The sequence below is a fragment of the Haliotis rufescens genome, unplaced genomic scaffold (assembly GCF_023055435.1).
Source record: "Haliotis rufescens isolate VD_foot unplaced genomic scaffold, xgHalRufe1.0.p SCAF_1, whole genome shotgun sequence".
NCBI classification, from domain to species: Eukaryota; Metazoa; Mollusca; class Gastropoda; order Lepetellida; family Haliotidae; genus Haliotis; species Haliotis rufescens.
The window spans coordinates 41875366-41899240 of NW_025963779.1; the positions used below are offsets into that span (position 1 = coordinate 41875366).

General features: G+C 39.3%; 1 protein-coding gene across 2 annotated transcripts in view; it reads right to left on the minus strand.

The window, feature by feature from the left end:
* Positions 1-213: 213 nt before the first annotated feature.
* The window catches only part of LOC124118013 (dentin matrix acidic phosphoprotein 1-like), a 397126-nt gene continuing 373464 nt past the window's right edge, over positions 214-23875 (minus strand). The window contains exons 10-12 of one of the 2 annotated variants that reach the window (XM_046480046.2): positions 17531-17647; positions 7227-7311; positions 214-6570 (exon numbers count right to left, since the gene is read on the minus strand). In XM_046480046.2, coding sequence (XP_046336002.1) covers positions 5015-6570; positions 7227-7311; positions 17531-17647 — 1758 coding nt within the window. In that variant the 3' untranslated portion in view covers positions 214-5014. The remainder of the gene's footprint in view (positions 6571-7226; positions 7312-17530; positions 17648-23875) is intronic. The other variant, XM_048396585.1, reaches the window with a different exon arrangement.

Below are 23875 nucleotides of genomic sequence, written 5' to 3' on the forward strand. Positions count from 1 at the left end.
ATATAATAGGCCATCAGCACATACAACTTGCGTTACAGGGCAGACAACATACCATCTTTGAGTTACATATTAACATTATTGTCTTTTAATTGCATTGCATCAAAACCAAGATTTCAAATGCAACATAAACAACAAGTTCCACTGTGGATGTATAATACACATGGAACCAAGATTGGATGTGCTCAGCTGAACAATACTTGAAACCAATAATAATAGTTTTCCTTCCTTTATCCAAAATGATTAAAACTCCATGACAGTACTGACAAAAATATCCTATATTATTACAAGATCATTAATGATTTCCCCCCACGAATCATGCAACAGTCAACAAATTTTACAAAAGTAAATAATCATAGTGCTCATATATATTACCACATACCTATATAACATATCTACAAGTCTGTGATATAACCATAAATGTTATTACAAACATCCATATTTACTCGCGTCCATATTTCAGCCAGCTAATGAAATGAGGATTTGTACTAACTTCAGGGAGTCAAATAAGCCTCATTTCATACATGAATATAATTTGAGTGAATACTACGGTTGCCGAGAAGAGAGCTATAGGCTATGACGCAGGCTGCACAAGAGTTGAAATGATCATAGTGCTCATTGGTCTGATCACTCGTTGGTTTCCCTCTCGCTGAAACCCATTCTAATCAAAATCAGATCTCAGTGTTCGCTACCATAACAAAAAGATATCAGGACATCCCATTACAGGTCAGATGAGAACGACCTTTCGCAAATTTTGACCGACCAATGAAATGATGAACAAGAAGTTTACATTAGTCAATCAGAAGTCCTGTTCAAGTTTTGTAGCACTACTTTCAAACTGAAGACTTCTATAGGAGCCCGAGCTTTCAAAAATATTTTGACAATGTTCTCGATTCAGACTCTGAAAACTGAGCAAAAGAAAATTCTTGATGTCTTATATATAGCGGAAGTTGTATGGCAGTACAAAGACGGCTGTATACTTCCCAAGGGGTACACACAGTCTCTTCTGGTTGAAATGTTTTATACCATAGAATCGAGAGATAAACGATCAGAATCAGTCGTATAGCCGTAAATGTCATTAAGCATACACTGTGTTAACCTTTTTGAGGTTTAATGATTAGAAACAAGTTCCTATTGTCACTTTCCCAATCTAGTAAGCCATGTTATGATTGGTTGGATGACAGATCGTGCTGATGTGAATTGTAATGGGATGTCCTAGATCTTAGAGCTCGATAAACAACTACTAAACAAAGATCTGATTTTATTGAGATTAGCTGGAATCAGGGCAGGATTCAATGGTTAAAGATAGCAACTACATCTTGAAGTGGTTATATCTATGCACATTACATTTTTTTACAGAAAATCAAGGTCAAAATTTTAGCGGGAAAAGAGAACATGTGAGCCCCACTACTAACTACACAACTACCTAATTGTATTTCAATTTGACGCAAAATTACAGAATAATGATCATAAATATGTTTTTCAATGTTGCTGCCATTGCAGCTTTATTGAAATTGAATTAAAACCTCTTCACATTTCCTTAGAGGTGGAAACAAGTATGTGAAGACTCAGATTCATTGGTCCGGTGGTTTCTGTGAAATTTTACAAAACATAAACAGCATTTGGAGAGAATAAAGAGCATATTCGAATGGCAAAGGTCAAATCAGGTTCAAATCTAAAATGTCTACCAAAATGGAATACTTTTTGAGCCCCACTATATTAGCTACACTTATACCAAATTTCATTACATTTGGAGTGAAAATGTCTGAGAAATTTCCATAATTAGCCATAATTAGCTTTTACAAACCGGTTGCGCTCACAAGTTGTTAAGCAAAGATATTTGTAAAATGTATATTTAAACATGTGTATGACTATTTAAGGAATAATAATGTGCTCACTAACCTACAATCTGGATTCATGCAGGGAGACTCCACCTCAAATCAGTTGACATATTTATATGACTTTATTGCAAAGGCTTTAGATGAAGGTAAGGAAGTTAGAGCTGTATTTTGTGACGCAAGTAAAGCTTTTGATAAAGTTTGGCACAAAGGAATAATTTATAAGCTACACCTTTATGGTATTTGTGGAAATTTATTGAGATGGTTTGATAGTTACTTAGAAAATCGATATCAAAAGGTAGTTATAAATGGCTATAGCTCAGATCCAAAAGCTGTCTTGGCAGGTGTGCCACAGGGCTCGGTCCTGGGACCATTATTGTTTATTATCTATATCAATGACATTGTTGAAGGAATACATAGTAATATAAGAATTTTTGCTGATGACACATCTTTGTATGTGATCATAGAAGATCCTGATATAGGGGCTCGTAATCTCAATAATGACTTGGACAGAATTTCAGAATAGGCTGCCAGATGGCAAGTTAAATTTAGTCCCGAAAAAACAGAATCTATTCAATTTACCCGTAAGGTAAACCCTAGTCCCAAACCTTACTTATATATGAATGGTACAGAAATCAAAGATGTATAAAGTCATAAGCACCTAGGTATTACTTTACAAAGTAATTGTACATGGAAAATGCACATTGATGATATTGTAAGGAAAGGTTGTCCTCTGGTTAACTATTTAAGGAGTTATAAATATCATCTATCCCGAACTACCTTAGAAACTATGTACAAATAATTTATTTTACCAATTTTTTATTATTGTTGTCATATTTGGGACAACTGTACTAATAAACAAGCTAACTTATTGGAAAAGTTACACTTAGATGCTCTTAGAACCATATGTGGCGCTTTCCGGGATACGAGTCATCAGAAGATTTACAATGAAACAAATTGTAGGTCATTAAAAGACAGAAGATACAATTTAAAACTGGTAATGTTTTACAAAATGAATAAGCATTTATCCCCAGAATATCTTTGTAGGTTTATTCCTGATACAGTTTCAGAAAACACAAATTATGACTAAAGGGATAAAACTAATCTTCAAACAGTGAAGTGTAAAACAAAAGCTTATGCAGATTCATTTATACCAGCTACAACACAACTTCGGAATATTTTACCAGAAAATCTGACGGGGGCAGAGACCATTACACAATTTAAGTATCTGCTTCAAGTAAAGGGAGATAATGGTTTACACTGGGATTTAAATTATGGAAGCAGATTATGCCAAATCATTCAGTCGCCTCAGGCTTGGCTGCAGCGATCTTAATGCAGATCAGTATAATAGATATATCTTTGATACAAAAACTTGTTCCTGTGGATATCATACCGAAGGTGCTCTACGCTTCTTTTTTGTGTGTACAAATTACTATGCTCTTCGAAATGAAATGTATTTTTACCAACATGGTTATTCTTTACAAACAGTGCTATGCAGAAATTTGTATTTGAGTAAGGAAGAGCAAATGCTACTATAAGATTCTATTCAACACTTTATATTACAAACTGGCAGATTTTCAGTTAAACGATTGTTTAAAATAAACTGCAAATAGATTTATTATATATACACATCTAGCTTGGCATGTACAATTTATTTGTTATACATCTAACCTTCATTTATGTATTCATTGTAATATGTCCTATGTGTAATGGAGCGGTATTAACATAAGCGCTTTGCTTGTTTACCAATCCATTTTCACACTTTTGTGAAAATAAATATGTTTAAACCAATTAGCTTTTTCAATAAAGCTGCCCTGGGTCTCTATAATAATAACAATAGGTTCTGATCATGAGCTAAACAGAATTTCAATGTGGGCCTAAGAATGCAGCAACAATGTCCAATGTCTTATATAATTAGCCTCAACAGCTTCTTTGTGACCACTGCCTTTATGTCTCTTCAAGGTAATAGTTATAAAATTGGTTTAAACATATTTCTATTTCATCACATACATGTAGAATGAAATGGGGATTGGTAAACAAGCAACAATGCTTATATTAATACCACTCCTGCTGATTACATATATACATTGACAGTTTTAATACATAAATAAAAAAATATCAAAAATACAAATATCATATAACTATAGATCTATAATAGAAAGGTATAATCAATGTATAAAATTAGAATGTAGCTTTGTTATTGAATTAGATTTCACATGATTTACTGGTATACAAAGTGAACATGTCGTAGTATTTCTTTCTGAGTTACGCTGCAATCACGTGTAGTCACAAAATCAGGTTCAATGAAAACTTCTATCTTTCTGTTTTTCTGCCTTTGCTCAGTCTGACATCATGGTCACTCTCAGGTGAGCCATGCGACTTATTCTGTATATCGCTAACATAACTTGTGGTCGGCGATCCTACGATAGAACTTTGGCATTATCAAAACTGTGCCTACCATATTTGAAAAATGTGTATTCTCAATTCTTATTGGACCATTTGTGACTTTCAGCCAATAAAAGGAGCTGATAGTAAATTAAGATGCATAAGGGAACCAAATTAAGACGTTTACATTCAATAATAGTAGCAGGTGTCTCAGTGATGTAAACTTTGATACAGTTAGTGACTCCTGTAATTAAATAAAATAAACCCATCTACATGAAAGAGTATATATCATGAGCCAATCAATAAAATATTGCCTCTGCAGAATACTGGATTTTCATATGCAAATTAAACACTAGTCCAAAACCAGCTCTTGACATGAACAATACAGTAATATAAGAAGTAAAGGCTTATAAAATTAGGTCTAAGTCTTCTTCTTGCTGCAGGATTGACCACATAATTGATATTGCAAAAACTCTCTGGACAGATAATTGTGTCAAAGTTAAAAGTATTGTTTAAAGCACAAAATGCCAAAAACTTTCTTCAATTAACTTGTTCAGACATTTAACAAAATTTAATGTTGTTAGACTTAGGACAGTTGCTTAAATGAGCAATGATTTATTCTTTATATTAATGATAACAAGAAACATTAAGTACAAAGTGTGGTGATGTCAGAGGTACTAGTAATAGCAAAATATATGATGCTCTAGGTAAAAGAAGACAAGTGCATACAAGGCCAAGATTTGAAATTCTCAATGGACTGTAAGGTACAACCCTTTTTCAGGAACACAAATGAATCAAGTTTTCACAGGCAAGATTGTTTCTTTTGTTTTGCTAGCATCCTGTGTTGACTGCTCTGTTGTGTCAGCACCCTGTGTTGACTGCTCTGTTGTGTCAGCACCCTGTGTTGACTGCTCTGTTGTGTCAGCACCCTGTGTTGACTGCTCTGTTGTGTCAGCATCCTGTGTTGACTGCTTCATTGTGTCAGCATCGAGTGTTGAATGCTTGGTTGTCTCAGCATCTTGAGTTGACTGCTTGGTTGTGTCAGCATCCTGTGTTAGCTGCTCTGTTGTGTCAGCACCCTGTGTTGACTGATCTGTTGTGTCAGCACCCTGTGTTGACTGCTCTGTTGTGTCAGCATCCTGTGTTGACTGCTTGGTTGTGTCTGCATCCTGTGTTGACTGCTTCATTGCATCAGCATCCAGTGTTGAATGCTTGGTTGTCTCAGCATCTTGTGTTGACTGCTTGGTTGTGTCAGCATCCTGTGTTAGCTGCTCTGTTGTGTCAGCATCCTGTGTTAGCTGCTCTGTTGTGTCAGCATCCCGTAGAGACTGCTCTGTTGTGTCAGCATCCCATTGAGACTGCTCTGTTGCATCAGCATCCCATAGAGACTGCTCTGTTGACTCAGCATCATTTGAAGACTGCTCTGTTGTGTCAGCATCCTGTGTTAGCTGCTCTGTTTTGTCAGCATCCTGTGTTAGCTGCTCTGTTGTGTCAGCATCCTGTAGAGACTGCTCTGTTGACCCAGCATCCTGTGTTAGCTGCTGTCTTGTGTCAGCATCCTGTGTTAGCTGCTCTGTTGTGTCAGCATCCCGTAGAGACTGCTCTGTTGTGTCAGCATCATGTGAAGACTGCTCTGTTTTGTCAGCATCCTGTGAAGACTGCTCTGTTGTGTCAGCATCCTGGGAAGACTGCTCTGTTGTGTCAGCATCCTGGGAAGACTGCTCTGTTGTGTCAGCATCCTGTGTTAGTTGCTCTGTTGTGTCAGCATCCTGTAGAGACTGCTCTGTTGTGTCAGCATCCTGTGAAGACTGCTCTGTTGTGTCAGCATCCCATAGAGACTGCTCTGTTGTGTCAGCATCCTGTGAAGACTGCTCTGTTGTGTCAGCATCCTGTAGAGACTCCTCTGTTGTGTCAGCATCCTGTAGAGACTGCTCTGTTGTGTCAGCATCCTGTGAAGACTGCTCTGTTGTGTCAGCATCCTGTAGAGACTGCTCTGTTGTGTCAGCATCCTGTGAAGACTGCTCTGTTGTGTCAGCATCCTGTGTTAGCTGCTCTGTTGTGTCAGCATCCTGTAGAGACTGCTCAGTTGTGTCAGCATCCTGTGAAGACTGCTCTGTTGTGTCAGCATCCTGTGTTAGCTGCTCTGTTGTGTCAGCATCCTGTGAAGACTGCTCTGTTGTGTCAGCATCTGGTGTTTTGTCTCCTTTCACATCTGATTTGTACAAAATTTTATGATCCACTTGAATTCCCTCTAGATCTTCTGATTTCACAAAGAAATACAGTCTCTCAGCCAAGAAATCAAACAATATGTCAAAGCTAGTGAAAGACGTCCACTCATGTTTGTCTGTACCTGGGAAATGAAAAGACAGATCTTATTACAAGATGTGATGGGTCATTTACAATTGATCGCTCTGAAATGGCTCTGTCACTTACCTAGTTTAAACTAATTAATTTCAATTTAGTAAATACTTTAATGAACCAGAAAAGTTTTTGCAAGTACTTCTTGCAAAAATGGAAGCACTTCAGTTTTCCCTCATATTTACTTTGTAAAATTTCAGAATGCAGAAATGGATGAAAATGTTTAAACTATTATGTCAAGTAAAATACAGGGCAATGGCTCAATTTTCTTCATTCAAGAAATTGGATTATTTTAAGATTGAAATGAAGTACTAAACAAACCTTCAGCATAAAATGAATAAATAATAACAATTTTTCACAAATAAGGATACAAATCACACAACCATTACTTGCTTGACTTCAAAATATATATTCATAGACATTCAAGATTGTAAAGGGCAACAAATATTTTACAAATCACCTTCACAGTAACCTTGACCTACATTATGTTACTCGAGAGCTACAGTGGATGCTTTTCAAGTTTTCAGGCAAAGAAACTTGATATTATATCCATGAGGTCGCCACACATTTTCTCTAAAAATCCAGCAAAACATTGAAGCATCCCTATCTATATGGAGCTGCATAACTAATAAGATCACAACAATCTACCTGCCGATACTGCAGGACACTCATCATTATCTTCATTTTGGCGAGTGTTTTTGGGTGCATAGCTGGCAGCAAAGTTACATCCTCGCTGAAACATGACAAACAGGAGTCAAAGGCATTCAGAATTTATGTTGAATATTAAATCACATCAGAAAAGTGTAACAAGGCTAAAGAACAATAAACACTAACAGACGATCCTACACAACAGACATTCTAACAGCATGTTAGTTAAACTAGTGTCCAGGATATCCCAGAAATCATCACACACTACCAGGCATTTCAAGGGTGATAATATCACCTTTACTTTAGGCAGATTTTCCTAAAAAAAATTTAAACATGTGATGAATCCCACAACATCCTAAGCAAATACAAAATTTCATTACAGTTCAGACAAAAATGACCATAAAAAGATTTTTCAATATCGCTGTCACAATGCCCATATTGAAAACGAATACGACCCTCTTCGATCAATTCAGGCATCATTATTGCTGGGAACAAGCATGTGAAACTTCACCTATATATTGGTTCATTGGTTGATGTTTGTAGTATGCAGAAATGCACTTTGAGAGAATGTAGGAGCATTGTCTAAGTCAAAGATCAAATAAAGGTCATAATTTACAATATCACAAAAAAGGAAAATATGCTGAACCCCACTACTTAAGACATCGAACAATAGTTATCATTGTTAATCATTCTAAGAATACTACCTCTATTACATCTTTGCCATAAATCCTGTACTTTGGATGCAGTCACACTAACTAAAATTTTCAGATTTTCAACGGACGTCCTCTTCACTGTCAATCACACACAATTAGTTGTTCCCAATATAGATCTATAGCAACCCAAGCTTTGACGTGAGTAATGACAGGAATCTCAACTCTTTCCAACAGCTAGCCACTAGAGGCAGATGAATTGGGGAGGTGGCTTGAGTACTTCCTGATGTAATAGAGGTAGTATTCTTAGAATTATAAATAACGATAACTATTGTTCAATAATTCTTGCAAATCCTCTACCTCTATTACATCTTTGCCAGAATATACCAGAGGGACCCTGAGGGATCTGCCTCCAATGTAGTTGTGTAATTGATGTAATCCTCTTCTGGAAACCACTTATTTATTGATTCTAATCCTGAGATGAGATAATTTCCTCTGAAATTCCTCCTGAGGACTTGAAAATCAGAATGCATCAAGAATCAGTCAAATATGTGATACCTTCACTAGAAATTATTGTTATATTTGCTGATCTTGTTAGTATTACTGATGTCACTTTCCATCACTGTAGGCATAGTTGAACTGTGATGTTGTCCCAGTAGGGTGAAAAGAGTGACAACTGGTCCGGCGTTGTGAACGATGACCCAGTTGAGGGTCTTTAGGTTGATTATCATCCTCATGTCAGTCATATTCTTTTTCAGAACTAGGAATACCGGAGAATAAAAACCTTGGTCTTGTTGGTCTCCGCTAGTCTCCGAATGGATCACTTCTTTAGTAGCTTCCTGACGGCCAGATCTGCTGCCGCTAGCTTGGCTCCGACTAGATGAAATCTGTGTTCGACGACTTGCGATTTCAAAATAGGATGTTTCTTGAAATGCAGTTTGTATCCGTGAGCCACGATGCCAGAATCCAGAGGTCGGGCGTAATCTGCTTCTAATGTTCGGCATATGAAAGAAGACGCCCTCCCTCTTGCCCCAGAGTCGGTATTTTGTTGTAAAGACGGTAGGTGTAGACTTAACCAGGTTGACAGGGTCTGTGACAGCGGAGTTGTTGACGCTGAACCAATAGTAGCTTTGAAGACATCCAGACTTGGGTGGAGAGTAAGTCTTCCTGCATTCTGACCATGGTGTCTAGCAGGCTGTGGATGAGTCCGACTTGATCTGTCCTGATAGTCATAGGCGTGTCTCCGGTTATGCCGTCATATGTCTGTAATGGTGGAATGATGTGGACATGTGAAGGCATATTGATGATCTGAAAGTGGAGTATTGTCATAGCGACTGATTTGGGACAACCATTGTCTGAATGAACATTTAATTCCAAAGGCTTATTACCCTGGAGCCGTGTCATCTATATGCCTTGAAACTTCCTTCCCTTTGGTTGGTTGGTTGGTTGGTTGGTTTGTTGTTTAAAGTCGCACTCAGCAATATTACACATATATGACGGCGGTCTGTAAATATTTGAGTCTGGACCAGAAAATCCAGTGATTAATATCATGAGCATCGATCCACGCAATTGGGATCGATGACATGCATCAACCCGATCCCGTGAGTCGCCTTTTACGGCAAGCATGGGTTGCTGAAGACCTATTCTACCCCCGGCCCCTTCCCTTTGGCTTTCTTGACTGACTCAGCCAACTTGAGAAATGTTGACAGTGAGAGTAAAGGCCACTGCTCACATCTGTTATCGTCTGTATATCGTACCTCACAGCACTTCCAACAAGCAGAGTGATGGTTCCTTGAGACTATAAACTGTTCTCACTTCCCGGATATTGAGTGCCCTGTACCTCAACAAGCAGCCCCAAGCACGTGAGTAACAAAACAATCAGTTACTGAAGATAAAACTTCCTAAAAGAGCTGAATTAATACAAACTAGACTACAGTGTGAAACGTGCTAGAGAAACAAAACTCAGAAAAAAAGTTGATCCTTTCTCTAGTACACAGAGGAAAGAAGTGAGATTTCCCCCGCTTTGCTCATGCAAGAGTCGTAGGCAGCTATGTGCTGATGTGGGTACAACTACTCATGTATAGTTGACAGTGAAGTGGACTTCGGTTGTAGATTTTGTTTTTGTGTTATTACTGTCAAAATACATAATTAGGGCAATGATGTAGTAGAGGTATAGTATTCACAAGAATTATATGTGTTGAACCCCACTACCAACCACACATATACCAAATTTAATTACATTTTGAACAAAAATGGTTTAGTTGTTACATGTAAATATTATTTAAGATTGTAGAAACTGTTGTAAAAATAAACTCACCCCCAAAAGAAACACAAATACCATACATGTTGGTTAATATATGAAGACTTACTTATATTCAAGAGATATTAGATTGGTTCGATGCATAACAACCATATTGGTATGTTTTTAACCGATGCTCATGACTGCATCACATGCGAAGTCATAGATCTATGACTCAAGATGCACCATTTGTCTTTCGCCGGTTTAGCGTGTACAGTTAGGAATTCATTTGCCGCATATCGTGACAAGAATAAAGACACTCTGTAAAACACTAACTGATCGTTAGTTTTGTCATTAATTGGTACACATTGGAAACATCTCTTCTTAACATACATACTTCTCTATATGTTTCTATTGTTCATGTTTCTTTTGGCAACAAGTATATTTGCAGATATTATGGGTGGCAGCAAATGATTGAAGTAATAGTATTTTATCAAATGCTATCATGGACTGAGATTAGGCTGTACCGGGGTAAGAGGCACAAGAGGACTGGTTCTAAAAGCTGGCTGGACCTATACAGGTGCCACAAAGGGTCAGTTTCTAGAAGCTGGCTGTACCTTTAAAGAAGCCACAAGGGGACACCCAGATAGCATTCAGACGTTGGCTCAACATTGGCAATGGTTGGCAGTGTTGCGCTCAGATTTCATATGTTGGCCTAACATTGTTATCAGCATTTTAGAAATTATTTTCTACTCTTAATTAAAAGCTCACAGAGGGCGCTGCGTTCTTTGCACCTTTCTACGAGCAGACGATGCGACACAAGCACAAGCTATATTAAGAGACACAAGAGGACAGATTACAGAAGATGGCTGTACCTATATAGAAACCAAAAGAGCACAGATTCTAGAAGATGGCTGGACCTACATAGCAGCCACAAGAGGGCAGATACTAGAAGATGGCTGTACCAACATAGGAGCCACAAGAGGACAGATACTAGAAGATGGCTGTACCTATACAGAAACCAAAAGAGCACAGATTCTAGAAGATGGCTGTACCTACATAGCAGCCACAAGAGGGCAGATACTAGAAGATGGCTGTACCAACATAGCAGCCACAAAGGGGCAGATACTAGAAGATGGCTGTACCAACATAGCAGCCACAAGAGGACAGATACTAGAAGATGGCTGTACGTATATAGGAGCAATAAGAGGACAGATACTAGAAGATGGCTGTACCAACATAGCAGTCACAAGAGGACAGATACTAGAAGATGGCTGTACCAACATAGCAGCCACAAGAGGACAGATATTAGAAGTTGGCTGTACCAACATAGCAGCCACAAGAGGACAGATACTAGAAGATGGCTGTACCAACATAGCAGCCACAAGAGGACAGATACTAGAAGATGGCTGTACCAACATAGCAGCCACAAGAGGACAGATATTAGAAGATGGCTGTACGTATATAGCAGCCACAAGAGGACAGATACTAGAAGATGGCTCTACGTATATAGCAGCCATAAAAGGACAGATACTAGAAGTTGGCTGTACCAACATAGCAGCCACAAGAGGACAGATACTAGAAGATGGCTGTACCAACATAGCAGCCACAAGAGGGCAGATACTAGAAGATTGCTGTACCAACATAGCAGCCACAAGAGGACAGATACTAGAAGATGGCTGTACCAACATAGCAGCCACAAGAGGACAGATACTAGAAGATGGCTGTACCTATATATAGGAGCCACAAGAGGACAGATACTAGAAGATGGCTGTACCAACATAGCAGCCACAAGAGGACAGATACTAGAAGTTGGCTGTACCAACATAGCAGCCACAAGAGGACAGATACTAGAAGATGGCTGTACGTATATATAGGAGCCACAAGAGGACAGATACTAGAAGATGGCTGTACCAACATAGCAGCCACAAGAGGACAGATACTAGAAGTTGGCTGTACCTACATAGCAGCCACAAGAGGACAGATACTAGAAGATGGCCGTACCAACATAGCAGCCACAAGAGGACAGATACTAGAAGATGGCTGTACCAACATAGCAGCCACAAGAGGACAGATACTAGAAGATGGCTGTACCAACATAGCAGCCACAAGAGGGCAGATACTAGAAGATTGCTGTACCAACATAGCAGCCACAAGAGGACAGATACTAGAAGATGGCTGTACCAACATAGCAGCCACAAGAGGACAGATACGAGAAGATGGCTGTACGTATAAAGCAGCAATAAGAGGACAGATACTAGAAGATGGCTGTACCAACATAGCAGCCACAAGAGGACAGATACTAGAAGATGGCTGTACCAACATAGCAGCCACAAGAGGACAGATACTAGAAGATGGTTGTACCAACATAGCAGCCACAAGAGAACAGATACTAGAAGATGGCTGTACCTATATATAGGAGCCACAAGAGGACAAATACTAGAAGATGGCTGTACCAACATAGCAGCCACAAGAGGACAGATACTAGAAGTTGGCTGTACCAACATAGCAGCCACAAGAGGACAGATACTAGAAGATGGCTGTACGTATATATAGGAGCCACAAGAGGACAGATACTAGAAGATGGCTGTACCAACATAGCAGCCACAAGAGGACAGATACTAGAAGTTGGCTGTACCTACATAGCAGCCACAAGAGGACAGATACTAGAAGATGGCCGTACCAACATAGCTGCCACAAGAGGACAGATACTAGAAGATGGCTGTACCAACATAGCAGCCACAAGAGGACAGATACTAGAAGATGGCTGTACCAACATAGCAGCCACAAGAGGACAGATACTAGAAGTTGGCTGTACCAACATAGCAGCCACAAGAGGACAGATACTAGAAGATGGCTGTACGTATATAGCAGTAATAAGAGGACAGATACTAGAAGATGGCTGTACCAACATAGCAGCCACAAGAGGGCAGATACTAGAAGATGGCTGTACCAACATAGCAGCCACAAGAGGACAGATACTAGGAGTTGGCTGTACCAACATAGCAGCCACAAGAGGACAGATACTAGAAGATGGCTGTACCAACATAGCAGCCACAAGAGGACAGATACTAGAAGATGGCTGTACGTATAAAGCAGCAATAAGAGGACAGATACTAGAAGATGGCTGTACCAACATAGCAGCCACAAGAGGACAGATACTAGAAGATGGTTGTACCAACATAGCAGCCACAAGAGGACAGATACTAGAAGATGGCTGTACGTATAAAGCAGCAATAAGAGGACAGATACTAGAAGATGGCTGTACCAACATAGCAGCCACAAGAGGACAGATACTAGAAGATGGCTGTACCTATATATAGGAGCCACAAGAGGACAGATACTAGAAGATGGCTGTACCAACATAGCAGCCACAAGAGGACAGATACTAAAAGTTGGCTGTACCAACATAGCAGTCACAAGAGGACAGATACTAGAAGATGGCCGTACCAACATAGCAGCCACAAGAGGACAGATACTAGAAGATGGCTGTACCAACATAGCAGCCACAAGAGGACAGATACTAGAAGATGGCTGTGCCTATATATAGGAGCCACAAGAGGACAGATACTAGAAGATGGCTGTACCAACATAGCAGCCACAAGAGGACAGATACTAGAAGATGGCTGTACCAACATAGCAGCCACAAGAGGACAGATACTAGAAGATGGCTGTACCAACATAGCAGCCACAAGAGGACAGATACTAGAAGTTGGCTCTACCAACATAGCAGCCACAAGAGGACAGATACTAGAAGATGGCTGTACCTATATATAGGAGCCACAAGAGGACAGATACTAGAAGATGGCTGTACCAACATAGCAGCCACAAGAGGACAGATACTAGAAGTTGGCTGTACCAACATAGCAGTCACAAGAGGACAGATACTAGAAGATGGCCGTACCAACATAGCAGCCACAAGAGGACAGATACTAGAAGATGGCTGTACCAACATAGCAGCCACAAGAGGACAGATACTAGAAGATGGCTGTGCCTATATATAGGAGCCACAAGAGGACAGATACTAGAAGATGGCTGTACCAACATAGCAGCCACAAGAGGACAGATACTAGAAGATGGCTGTACCAACATAGCAGCCACAAGAGGACAGATACTAGACGATGGCTGTACGTATATAGCAGCAATAAGAGGTCAGATACTAGAAGATGGCTGTACCAACATAGCAGCCACAAGAGGACATATACTAGAAGTAGGCTGTACCAACATAGCAGCCACAAGAGGACAGATACTAGAAGATGGCTGTACCAACATAGCAGCCACAAGAGGACAGATACTAGAAGATGGCTGTACCAACATAGCAGCCACGAGAGGACAGATACTAGAAGATGGCTGTACCAACATTGCAGCCACAAAGGGGCAGATACTAGAAGATGGCTGTACGTATATAGCAGTAATAAGAGGACAGATACTAGAAGATGGCTGTACCAACATAGCAGCCACAAGAGGACAGATACTAGAAGATGGCTGTACCAACATAGCAGCCACAAGAGGACAGATACTAGAAGATGGCTGTACCAACATAGCAGCCACAAGAGGACAGATACTAGAAGTTGGCTGTACCAACATAGTAGCCACAAGAGGACAGATACTAGAAGATGGCTGTACCAACATAGCAGCCACAAGAGGACAGATACTAGAAGATGGCTGTACCAACATAGCAGCCACAAGAAGACAGATACTAGAAGATGGCTGTGCCTATATATAGGAGCCACAAGAGGACAGATACTAGAAGATGCCTGTACCAACATAGCAGCCACAAGAGGACAGATACTAGAAGATGGCTGTACCAACATAGCAGCCACAAGAGGAACGATAATAGAAGATGGCTGTACGTATATAGCAGCAATAAGAGGACAGATACTAGAAGATGGCTGTACCAACATAGCAGCCACAAGAGGACAGATACTAGAAAGATGGCTGTACCAACATAGCAGCCACAAGAGGACAGATACTAGAAGATGGCTGTATGTATATAACAGTAATAAGAGGACAGATACTAGAAGATGGCTGTACCTATATATAGCAGCCACAAGAGGACAGATACTAGAAGTTGGCTGTATGTATATAGCAGTAATAAGAGGACAGATACTAGAAGATGGCTGTACCTATATATAGCAGCCACAAGAGGACAGATACTAGAAGATGGCTGTACCAACATAGCAGCCACAAGAGGACAGATACTAGAAGATGGCTGTACCTATATATAGGAGCCACAAGAGGACAGATACTAGAAGATGGCTGTACCAACATAGCAGCCACAAGAGGACAGATACTAGAAGATGGCTGTACGTATATAGGAGCAATAAGAGGACAGATACTAGAAGATTGCTGTACCTATATAGAGCAGTAATAAGAGGACAGATACTAGAAGTTGGCTGTATGTATATAGCAGTAATAAGAGGACAGATACTAGAAGATGGCTGTACCTATATATAGCAGCCACAAGAGGACAGATTCTAGAAGATGGCTGTACCAACATATCAGCCACAAGAGGACAGATACTAGAAGATGGCTGTACCAACATAGCAGCCACAAGAGGACAGATACTAGAAGATGGCTGTACGTATATAGCAGTAATAAGAGGACAGATACTAGAAGATGGCTGTACCACCATAGCAGCCACAAGAGGACAGATACTAGAAGTTGGCTGTACCAACATAGCAGCCACAAGAGGACAGATACTAGAAGATGGCTGTATGTATATAGCAGTAATAAGAGGACAGATACTAGAAGATGGCTGTACCTATATATAGCAGCCACAAGGGGACAGATACTAGAGGATGGCTGTACCAACATAGCAGCCACAAGAGGACAGATACTAGAAGATGGCTGTACCTATATATAGCAGCCACAAGGGGACAGATACTAGAAGATGGCTGTACCAACATAGCAGCCACAAGAGGACAGATACTAGAAGTTGGCTGTATGTATATAGCAGTAATAAGAGGACAGATACTAGAAGATGGCTGTACCTATATATAGCAGCCACAAGGGGACAGATACTAGAAGATGGCTGTACCAACATAGCAGCCACAAGAGGACAGATACTAGAAGATGGCTGTACCAACATAGCAGCCACAAGAGGACAGATACTAGAAGATGGCTGTACCAACATAGCAGCCACAAGAGGACAGATATTAGAAGATGGCTGTACCAACATAGCAGCCACAAGAGGACAGATACTAGAAGTTGGCTGTACCAACATAGCAGCCACAAGAGGACAGATACTAGAAGGTGGCTGTACCAACATAGCAGCCACAAGAGGACAGATACTAGAAGATGGCTGTACCTATATATAGCAGCCACAAGAGGACAGATACTAGAAGTTGGCTGTATGTATATAGCAGCAATAAGAGGACAGATACTAGAAGATGGCTGTACCAACATAGCAGCCACAAGAGGACAAATACTAGAAGATGGCTGTACCAACATAGCAGCCACAAGAGGACAGATACTAGAAGATGGCTGTACGTATATAGGAGCAATAAGAGGACAGATACTAGAAGATGGCTGTACCTATATATAGCAGCCACAAGGGGACAGATTCTAGAAGTTGGCTGTACCAACATAGCAGCCACAAGAGGACAGATACTAGAAGATGGCTGTACCAACATAACAGCCACAAGAGGACAGATACTAGAAGTTGGCTGTACCAACATAGCAGCCACAAGAGGACAGATACTAGAAGATGGCTGTACCAACATAGCAGCCACAAGAGGACAGATACTAGAAGATGGCTGTACGTATATAGCAGTAATTAGAGGACAGATACTAGAAGATGGCTGTACCTATATATAGCAGCCACAAGAGGACAGATACTAGAAGTTGGCTGTATGTATATAGCAGCCACAAGAGGACAGATACTAGAAGATGGCTGTACCAACATAGCAGCCACAAGAGGACAGATACTAGAAGTTGGCTGTACTTTTATATAAGAGCCACAAATGTGCAGATTCTAGAAGATGGCTGTACCTATATAAAAGTCACAAGAGGACTGATTCTAGAAGCTGGCTGTACTTATATGTAAGAGCCACAAAGGTGCAGATTCTAGAAGCTGGCTGTACCTATATAGAAGTCACAAGAGGACAGATTCTAGAAGCTGGCTGTACCTATATAAGGGCCAAAAGAGGAAAGTTTAAGTTGAGTTAAGTTTATGACAAACTGGCAGATAGATGGTACACAATGATGCACAAGCTCCTTTTAACTGCAACTTCAGGTGAGTAAAAGATAAAAAAAAATTGCTAACAATTGTTAACATTTCTGTCTGATATACAAGAAAATGTATTTGCATATTTGTCCATTAAATTTGATGTGCAAAAAGATGCGGTACTACATTACAATACAGCCACTAATACATATCACAAAATGATAGCATATTATCATCAAGCAATTACCTCTCTGAAAAAATGTTGTGTTTCTTCTAACATGTATTTTCTCCGAAAAGCATGAACTGAATCTGTAAAAGCTACAGCAAACACCTTCTTCTTGAAGTACTCAGGATAGCTATTAATCTGAAACATTGGAAACAAGGTAATCCATAGCATTAGGAAGTCGACAGGCAGTCAGCATACCTCACCAGTAGATATTTATAGGAGAAATTCCGTGTTAGTTCTATATATATGACATAAAAACAAACATAGTAGATTAATTTGCCTCTCCATTTGATTAATGCTCTGAAGAGAGTGGCCAACATATCCCTGACTGAATCTGCAACAGGCCTTCACCTTCATTTCCTCAAAGCTTAAAGGAGACGTACAGTACAAATAGGGACTAAACTCATTTATAAAGCATGTAAAACAAAGCACTGGTATTCCGGAAACTACTGGTACTGAGAGTTAATGAGCAGAGTTGTCATTATGTGACCTGCTATCACGGTGGAGAGCTGACTTGCAGACAATCACTGTTACTGCATAGGGTTTGATAGATTACTTGGGTTCACCATGACATCACCAGGCAATGACACCAATGAAACTGTTGAATTTTCACTCAGTGACCTTACACATAATCCTCTATATCAATACAAGCCTGTTGTTGTCTTAACAGCAGCAATGAAAGTGAGCTGGATCTATCAATCAAATGTCTAATTATCCTAATTGTATTGCTCTAGTGAGAAGAGAGCTTGTCACAAATTGATGCAGACCTAAGTAGTTTGTGGACATTACAAAAGTTAATCTTTTCATGTGTATATAGTTTTGCTCATATTCTGGATTGTCTGATCAGTAGCTTGTGGTTGAAATTATTATTACAATGATATGTGTTTGTGGTATGTTCATTACCGTAAGCACCTCCAATGTCCCATTCTGTGTCTAAATCTAGGTTCAGTTATTGTATGGTGGAGATCGAGCTGTTCACTTTTTTCATAATGACATTTATCAGAAAATTTAACTTTTTAAATCAGTGTCTAACACATCTTCATATATATTAGTTATCCTGTTTTTATATGAAAAGTAGTTTATAATGTATGTAGGGTAGAGTATTTATCTATTTTATATAAATTCTAAAATGAGAACTCAATTAATTTCAGGGCTTACAGAAACTGGTCATACATAATATTCTCAACTTCAAATTTCAAGTATGCAAGACCTTGAACTGAATATGTGAATTAATTTACACCAAAACTGTGCCAAATATATTGTCTGAGCATGAATTATGAATTGCATGGTTCTTTGTATTTGTTGAAGATGGTAGTTAGTCATGGATTATTTCTGACAATGAATGCAAGAAGTATTTCCATAACCAAGGTCTCTTAGTTTGTATTGATCTCTCTCATAGACAGATGCCTCAACATGCAAGAAACACTAAACGGCATGTCAAGTCTGCATCCAATTCTTTTCTCCATGCTGACAGAGCTGTATCTAACTTTCCTACTTTTTGCTAGGAAATTTGAAGAAACGACACTTGTTACTGTTGCTTGATGAACTAGTTCTCCCCCACAAAATACAATATCCCATTTCACATCTTCAAAACACTGAAAATAACAGAAAATCACTTCATTGTCATGTCGATTAATGCACTATAAACAAAGGGAAATGGCATGGACTCTCCACTGTGATGTCACAGGCCGACATGCATACATGCTGGTGGTGGGATCAGAGCAGTTGTTTGTTGCATTTTAGACTACAATGAAATCACATGACTTTTGGTGTAAATATGTAATTTCTATGACTATTTAACATGTTAAAAATTTGATTCAATAGATCTCCATAAAGTTTTAAATGAACCACTACTGACCTCATTCAAGACACCTGCTAATCAATTACCAATATCTTAGGAATGTATAAGTGAAAGTGAACCTGGCAACATACCTTTGAGTGCTTCACATTAAGTAGTATAGGTAATGATGGTTCTGGACCACTTCCACTGGAGCTGGATTTATATACCTATACCACCACTACAGATGGAATTTTTTATGCCAAAATGACTATGCGATTCAACGATAGTCATGAGATTAAGTTAAATTGGCTCTAGCTCACCACCACCTGGAGCCAATGATATAAATTTTTATAGGTAATGATGGTTCTGGACCACTTCCACTGGAGCCGGATTCATATACCTATACTGCTACTACAGGTGGCATTTTTTATGCCAAAATGATTATGTGATTTAATGATAGTCATGAGATTGGCTCTAGCTCACCAATACCTGGGGCCAATCATTGCTTCTATTAGTATAAAAATGATGATGCGATTCAACGAAAGTCGTTTTAAAAGAAATATCAATATTCATTAATAATGGATAAAATTTACTATAGCCCACGAGGGTATTGGAAAGGTGTAGGAGCAATAAAAAAATTAGCCACCGCGGCTAAGGTATCTAAAGATGTGGCCAAGGATTGGTTAAAGAAACAAGCGATGTGGCAAATATACTTACCGGCACCGCGTTATATACCGAGGAAGAAGTTTGATATTTTTACGACGAATGAAGTTCATCAGGCTGACCTCTTGTTTCTTCCCCACGATAAGGTAAAACGCAAAACGTATAAATACGCTTTAACAGTAGTGGATGTGGCTAGTCGATACAAAGAGGCTGAGCCATTAACCTCGAAAGAATCAACAGAGGTAGCTAATGCACTGAGCCGCATATCTAAACGCGGACCACTAAAATGGCCTAAGCTATTTCAAGTAGATCCCGGTCGCGAGTTTATGGGATCGGTAACTAAACTGTTAACAAAGAACGATGTCGAAATCGTCCGTGGTGAAAGAGAGGCCCACCGCAGTCAAGCTATCGTCGAAAGATTTAACAGGACATTAGCGGAACGTTTGTTTGGCTATCAGTATGGGATCGAAATGAAATCCGAGCGATTGAGATCAACCGAATTGGTGACACGATTATCAGCCGTTGTATCAGCGCTGAATAATGAAGTAACGAGATTAATAGGGAAGAAACCATCCGATGCTATTAAAATGAAATCCGTGACTTCCGAATCTTCAGCACCTAGGAGAGGCAAAGAACGAAAACTTCCGGATAAAGTAAGGGTAAGATATTTATACCAGGCCGGTGAACTCGAAGGAGGCCTACGTCGCGCAACCGATCCCATATGGTCCCTTAAGACGTATAACATTAGTCGATTGGTTACGAAAGAAGGAGAGCCTATTCTTTATTATCTTCAAGATGGACCGGGTAGGGCATTTGTACGAGAAGAGTTGTTCATAGTTCCCGACGGTACGGTATTACCACCATAACCATAAGCATAGGTATTTACACCATCATTATCAATCCATCTCTTTGTATCTAAGGGGGATAATGATGTCTTGTTCATTCTTAATCCATATATCCTATGATTGTAACTTCTTAAAGAGTTCATCTCGTGTTTGAACGTTCTACCGTTGATTAATGATTCTTTATACTGTTCATGTTTGATATGCTTTTTGACCACATACTTCTTAACACCCTTAGCTTTTCTTATCTCTCCATTATCGGACTTCTTTATAGAATACATCTTAGGTCTTAATCCCACATACTCCGCTATAGGGGTCCCAGCACATTCATCCTTCATCTTACCTAACACCTTTTTATTTACAACGCTGTGCAGTGGATTATCTTTAGGGTAATCGCTCGTGTCGTACATATCTATTTTTTCTGCCATATCTTTATACACATCCTCAACAAAGAATCTGTGTTGGTATATAACACCTCGCATCTATCGCCGTATTGCTTCTTAAGTTCGTTGTAATAAAAGTCATACATTAAGTGTTTTGACAAGTCCAGAATACTCATACCGACGTACACCGGTCTGTTGAATTTTATATTACTCTTATGCATATGCAACGCGGCTAAGTTGTTATCGAATATCTTGCTTCTGTTAAAAGCCGGACTGGCTATAAGTTTCCTGAGTCTTTCTTCCTCATTAGATCTGACTAATTTAACATCAACACGCTTCCTTAGATTCTCCATAGTTTTACCAAATACTGAGTTATTCATGAGCTTATAAAGATTCTTTTCGAAATCGCTGGTAGCTATCTTTCTTAAATCTGTGTTCAACCTTATATAGGGCTCCATCCAAGGGCTTTGATCGAACTTTAGAACTCTGTGTATTTTCTTAAGTTTCATACCTAATGATAGATACAACTGGAGATTTCTGTAGTGAACTATATATTTTGTCTTATCCATCAAATTTGGTACGAGTTTTTCTACGTTAGCTAACCTACTATTACCCATCAAGGAGCGTTGATATTCCGACATCCAATCTTTATTAACCATTAATCTTTCGGGAGCTAGCGGATAACTGTTATGGTCTTTATGTAACGAACTTGGATATTCCAAGTCAACTTCTAGTATGTACCCTTTATTCACTTCGATATCATTATTATGGATATTATGGATATCATTCACTTCGATATCATTGACCCATTCAAAACCACCCGTGGGTAAAGGTTGACTCATAGCCCATCCGTACAAATTGTTAGCGTCGAGATATAATATGTGGGTGTCGGGTTTACTGGGATCGTATCCTTCCACTAATTTATTATTAGCCTTAAAATACCTTTTAGCTGCCATCGATATACCACCTCTTAATCTTTTCTCAATAAACAAGTGCATATCGTAATCTGTGAGTAGTTTTAGTTCTTCTTCAACAATGCATCCCACGATAGTCCGGGACTGGAATAGTACCATGCCGGGTCCAAGCCATATTGTTTGAAACATGTCTTTCTAAATATCTCGAATATATCGGCGAGTAACAGTACATCGGTTTTTAAGTACAGATCGTGATAATCGCCTAAATTCTTACAACCTAATTTATCCCAGACCGTCAGAGCGTGTTCATAATCGGCATCTGTTATTCTAGATTCTGTTAAGTTACTATAGAATGATTCGAGGGGTGGTAATTCAGTTTCTTCGAATCTAGACCAATCATCCATATATTCGTAAGGATATACACCTTTTCTCAGCAACAAATGACGAGTTATCTTATCGGTATATTTATTTGTTATCGCGAAGTCATCGGGATTGTTCGCATTAGCTAAATTGTCCAGGGAAGATAACAGAAACTGTACGGAGTCTATGAATCTAAGCCCATTACTTTGCTTTGTTCTAGATTTCCCATCCTTGTCCCTATAATGTATAGGTTTAGTCAACGAGAACGTTATGTATTTTTCCATATTATTAGGAATGCACGTTAAACCGCCGTCGGTCTTCAAGATAGCTTGCATAATGAGATGTGAATCGTATCCCCTAAGGTTATGAAACACAACGGGGATGGGTATTGTTTGAGAGTTCATTTTTAGTTTCAAGTTACACTCGTTATGAGCTGCTCCCCGATAATTACCCGTGACGTGACAATGATCTCTTACGGAATCCCCATCCAGGGGTTTATTACAAACGTGACAACTCGTTGACTTCTTATGGGCCCTCCAATCATCCCTCGTCATACGCATGGGTTTCTTACACGATAATTTTTCCCTGATTATTCTCTCTTCATTTTGTAGATATTCTAGGAACTTTCCCGCTGCATCGGGACCTCTGTAAATCACGGGCGGGTTTGTTTTCCCATCATACCTTACAACTATATATCCAAACCCACAAGGAATATGTTCTTGAGTTTTGTACGTAAAACTATTATCAGTATTGCTACGGTTGGTATTTTCTATGGGTTTGATAAGCGCTTCGAAGTCGGCGTAAATTACGTACGGTACTGGCATTTGATTACAATAATGTTCAAATTTTAATATATTTTTTCCCTCTTTAGGCATATCGATCCTAATAGCATTCTGTCCAACACCTCTACAGTCTTCTTTATGCGCTTCTAATAGATCTTGTCTGCTGTACCCATGCAGGCATCTTTCACAGAAATATTTCTTTCTAGCATGTTTTGTTTGATCGTATAATAGCCTGTTTAAACTCTTTATCCACGTATAATGATATTTACCATCTTTTTCGATCAGAAATGAATTGATTCTGGGGATATTTTCCGGAGCGGAGCTTATCCTGTGTACAACAATTCCTTTAGAATGTCCGAAAACATTTATAGCTAAATTATTTTGCTTTTCCACCTTATCAATTTGTGATATTGGTGTAGGTTCGTCTATACCATCGAAGTTGAGTCCATCGTTTTGGGGATAGCTAGAAGGTCTATCCGGATGCTTGTCTACGGGGAACAATGCAGATCTTATCATCATTCTTAAACAGTCATCGCATTTATTTTTTATGATAATTATGGCTTTTTTCTTCTTATAATACGGGGGTAAATCTATATAAGATCCACCTTTGAAAGGCATATAATTTGCTATATCTAAATATAA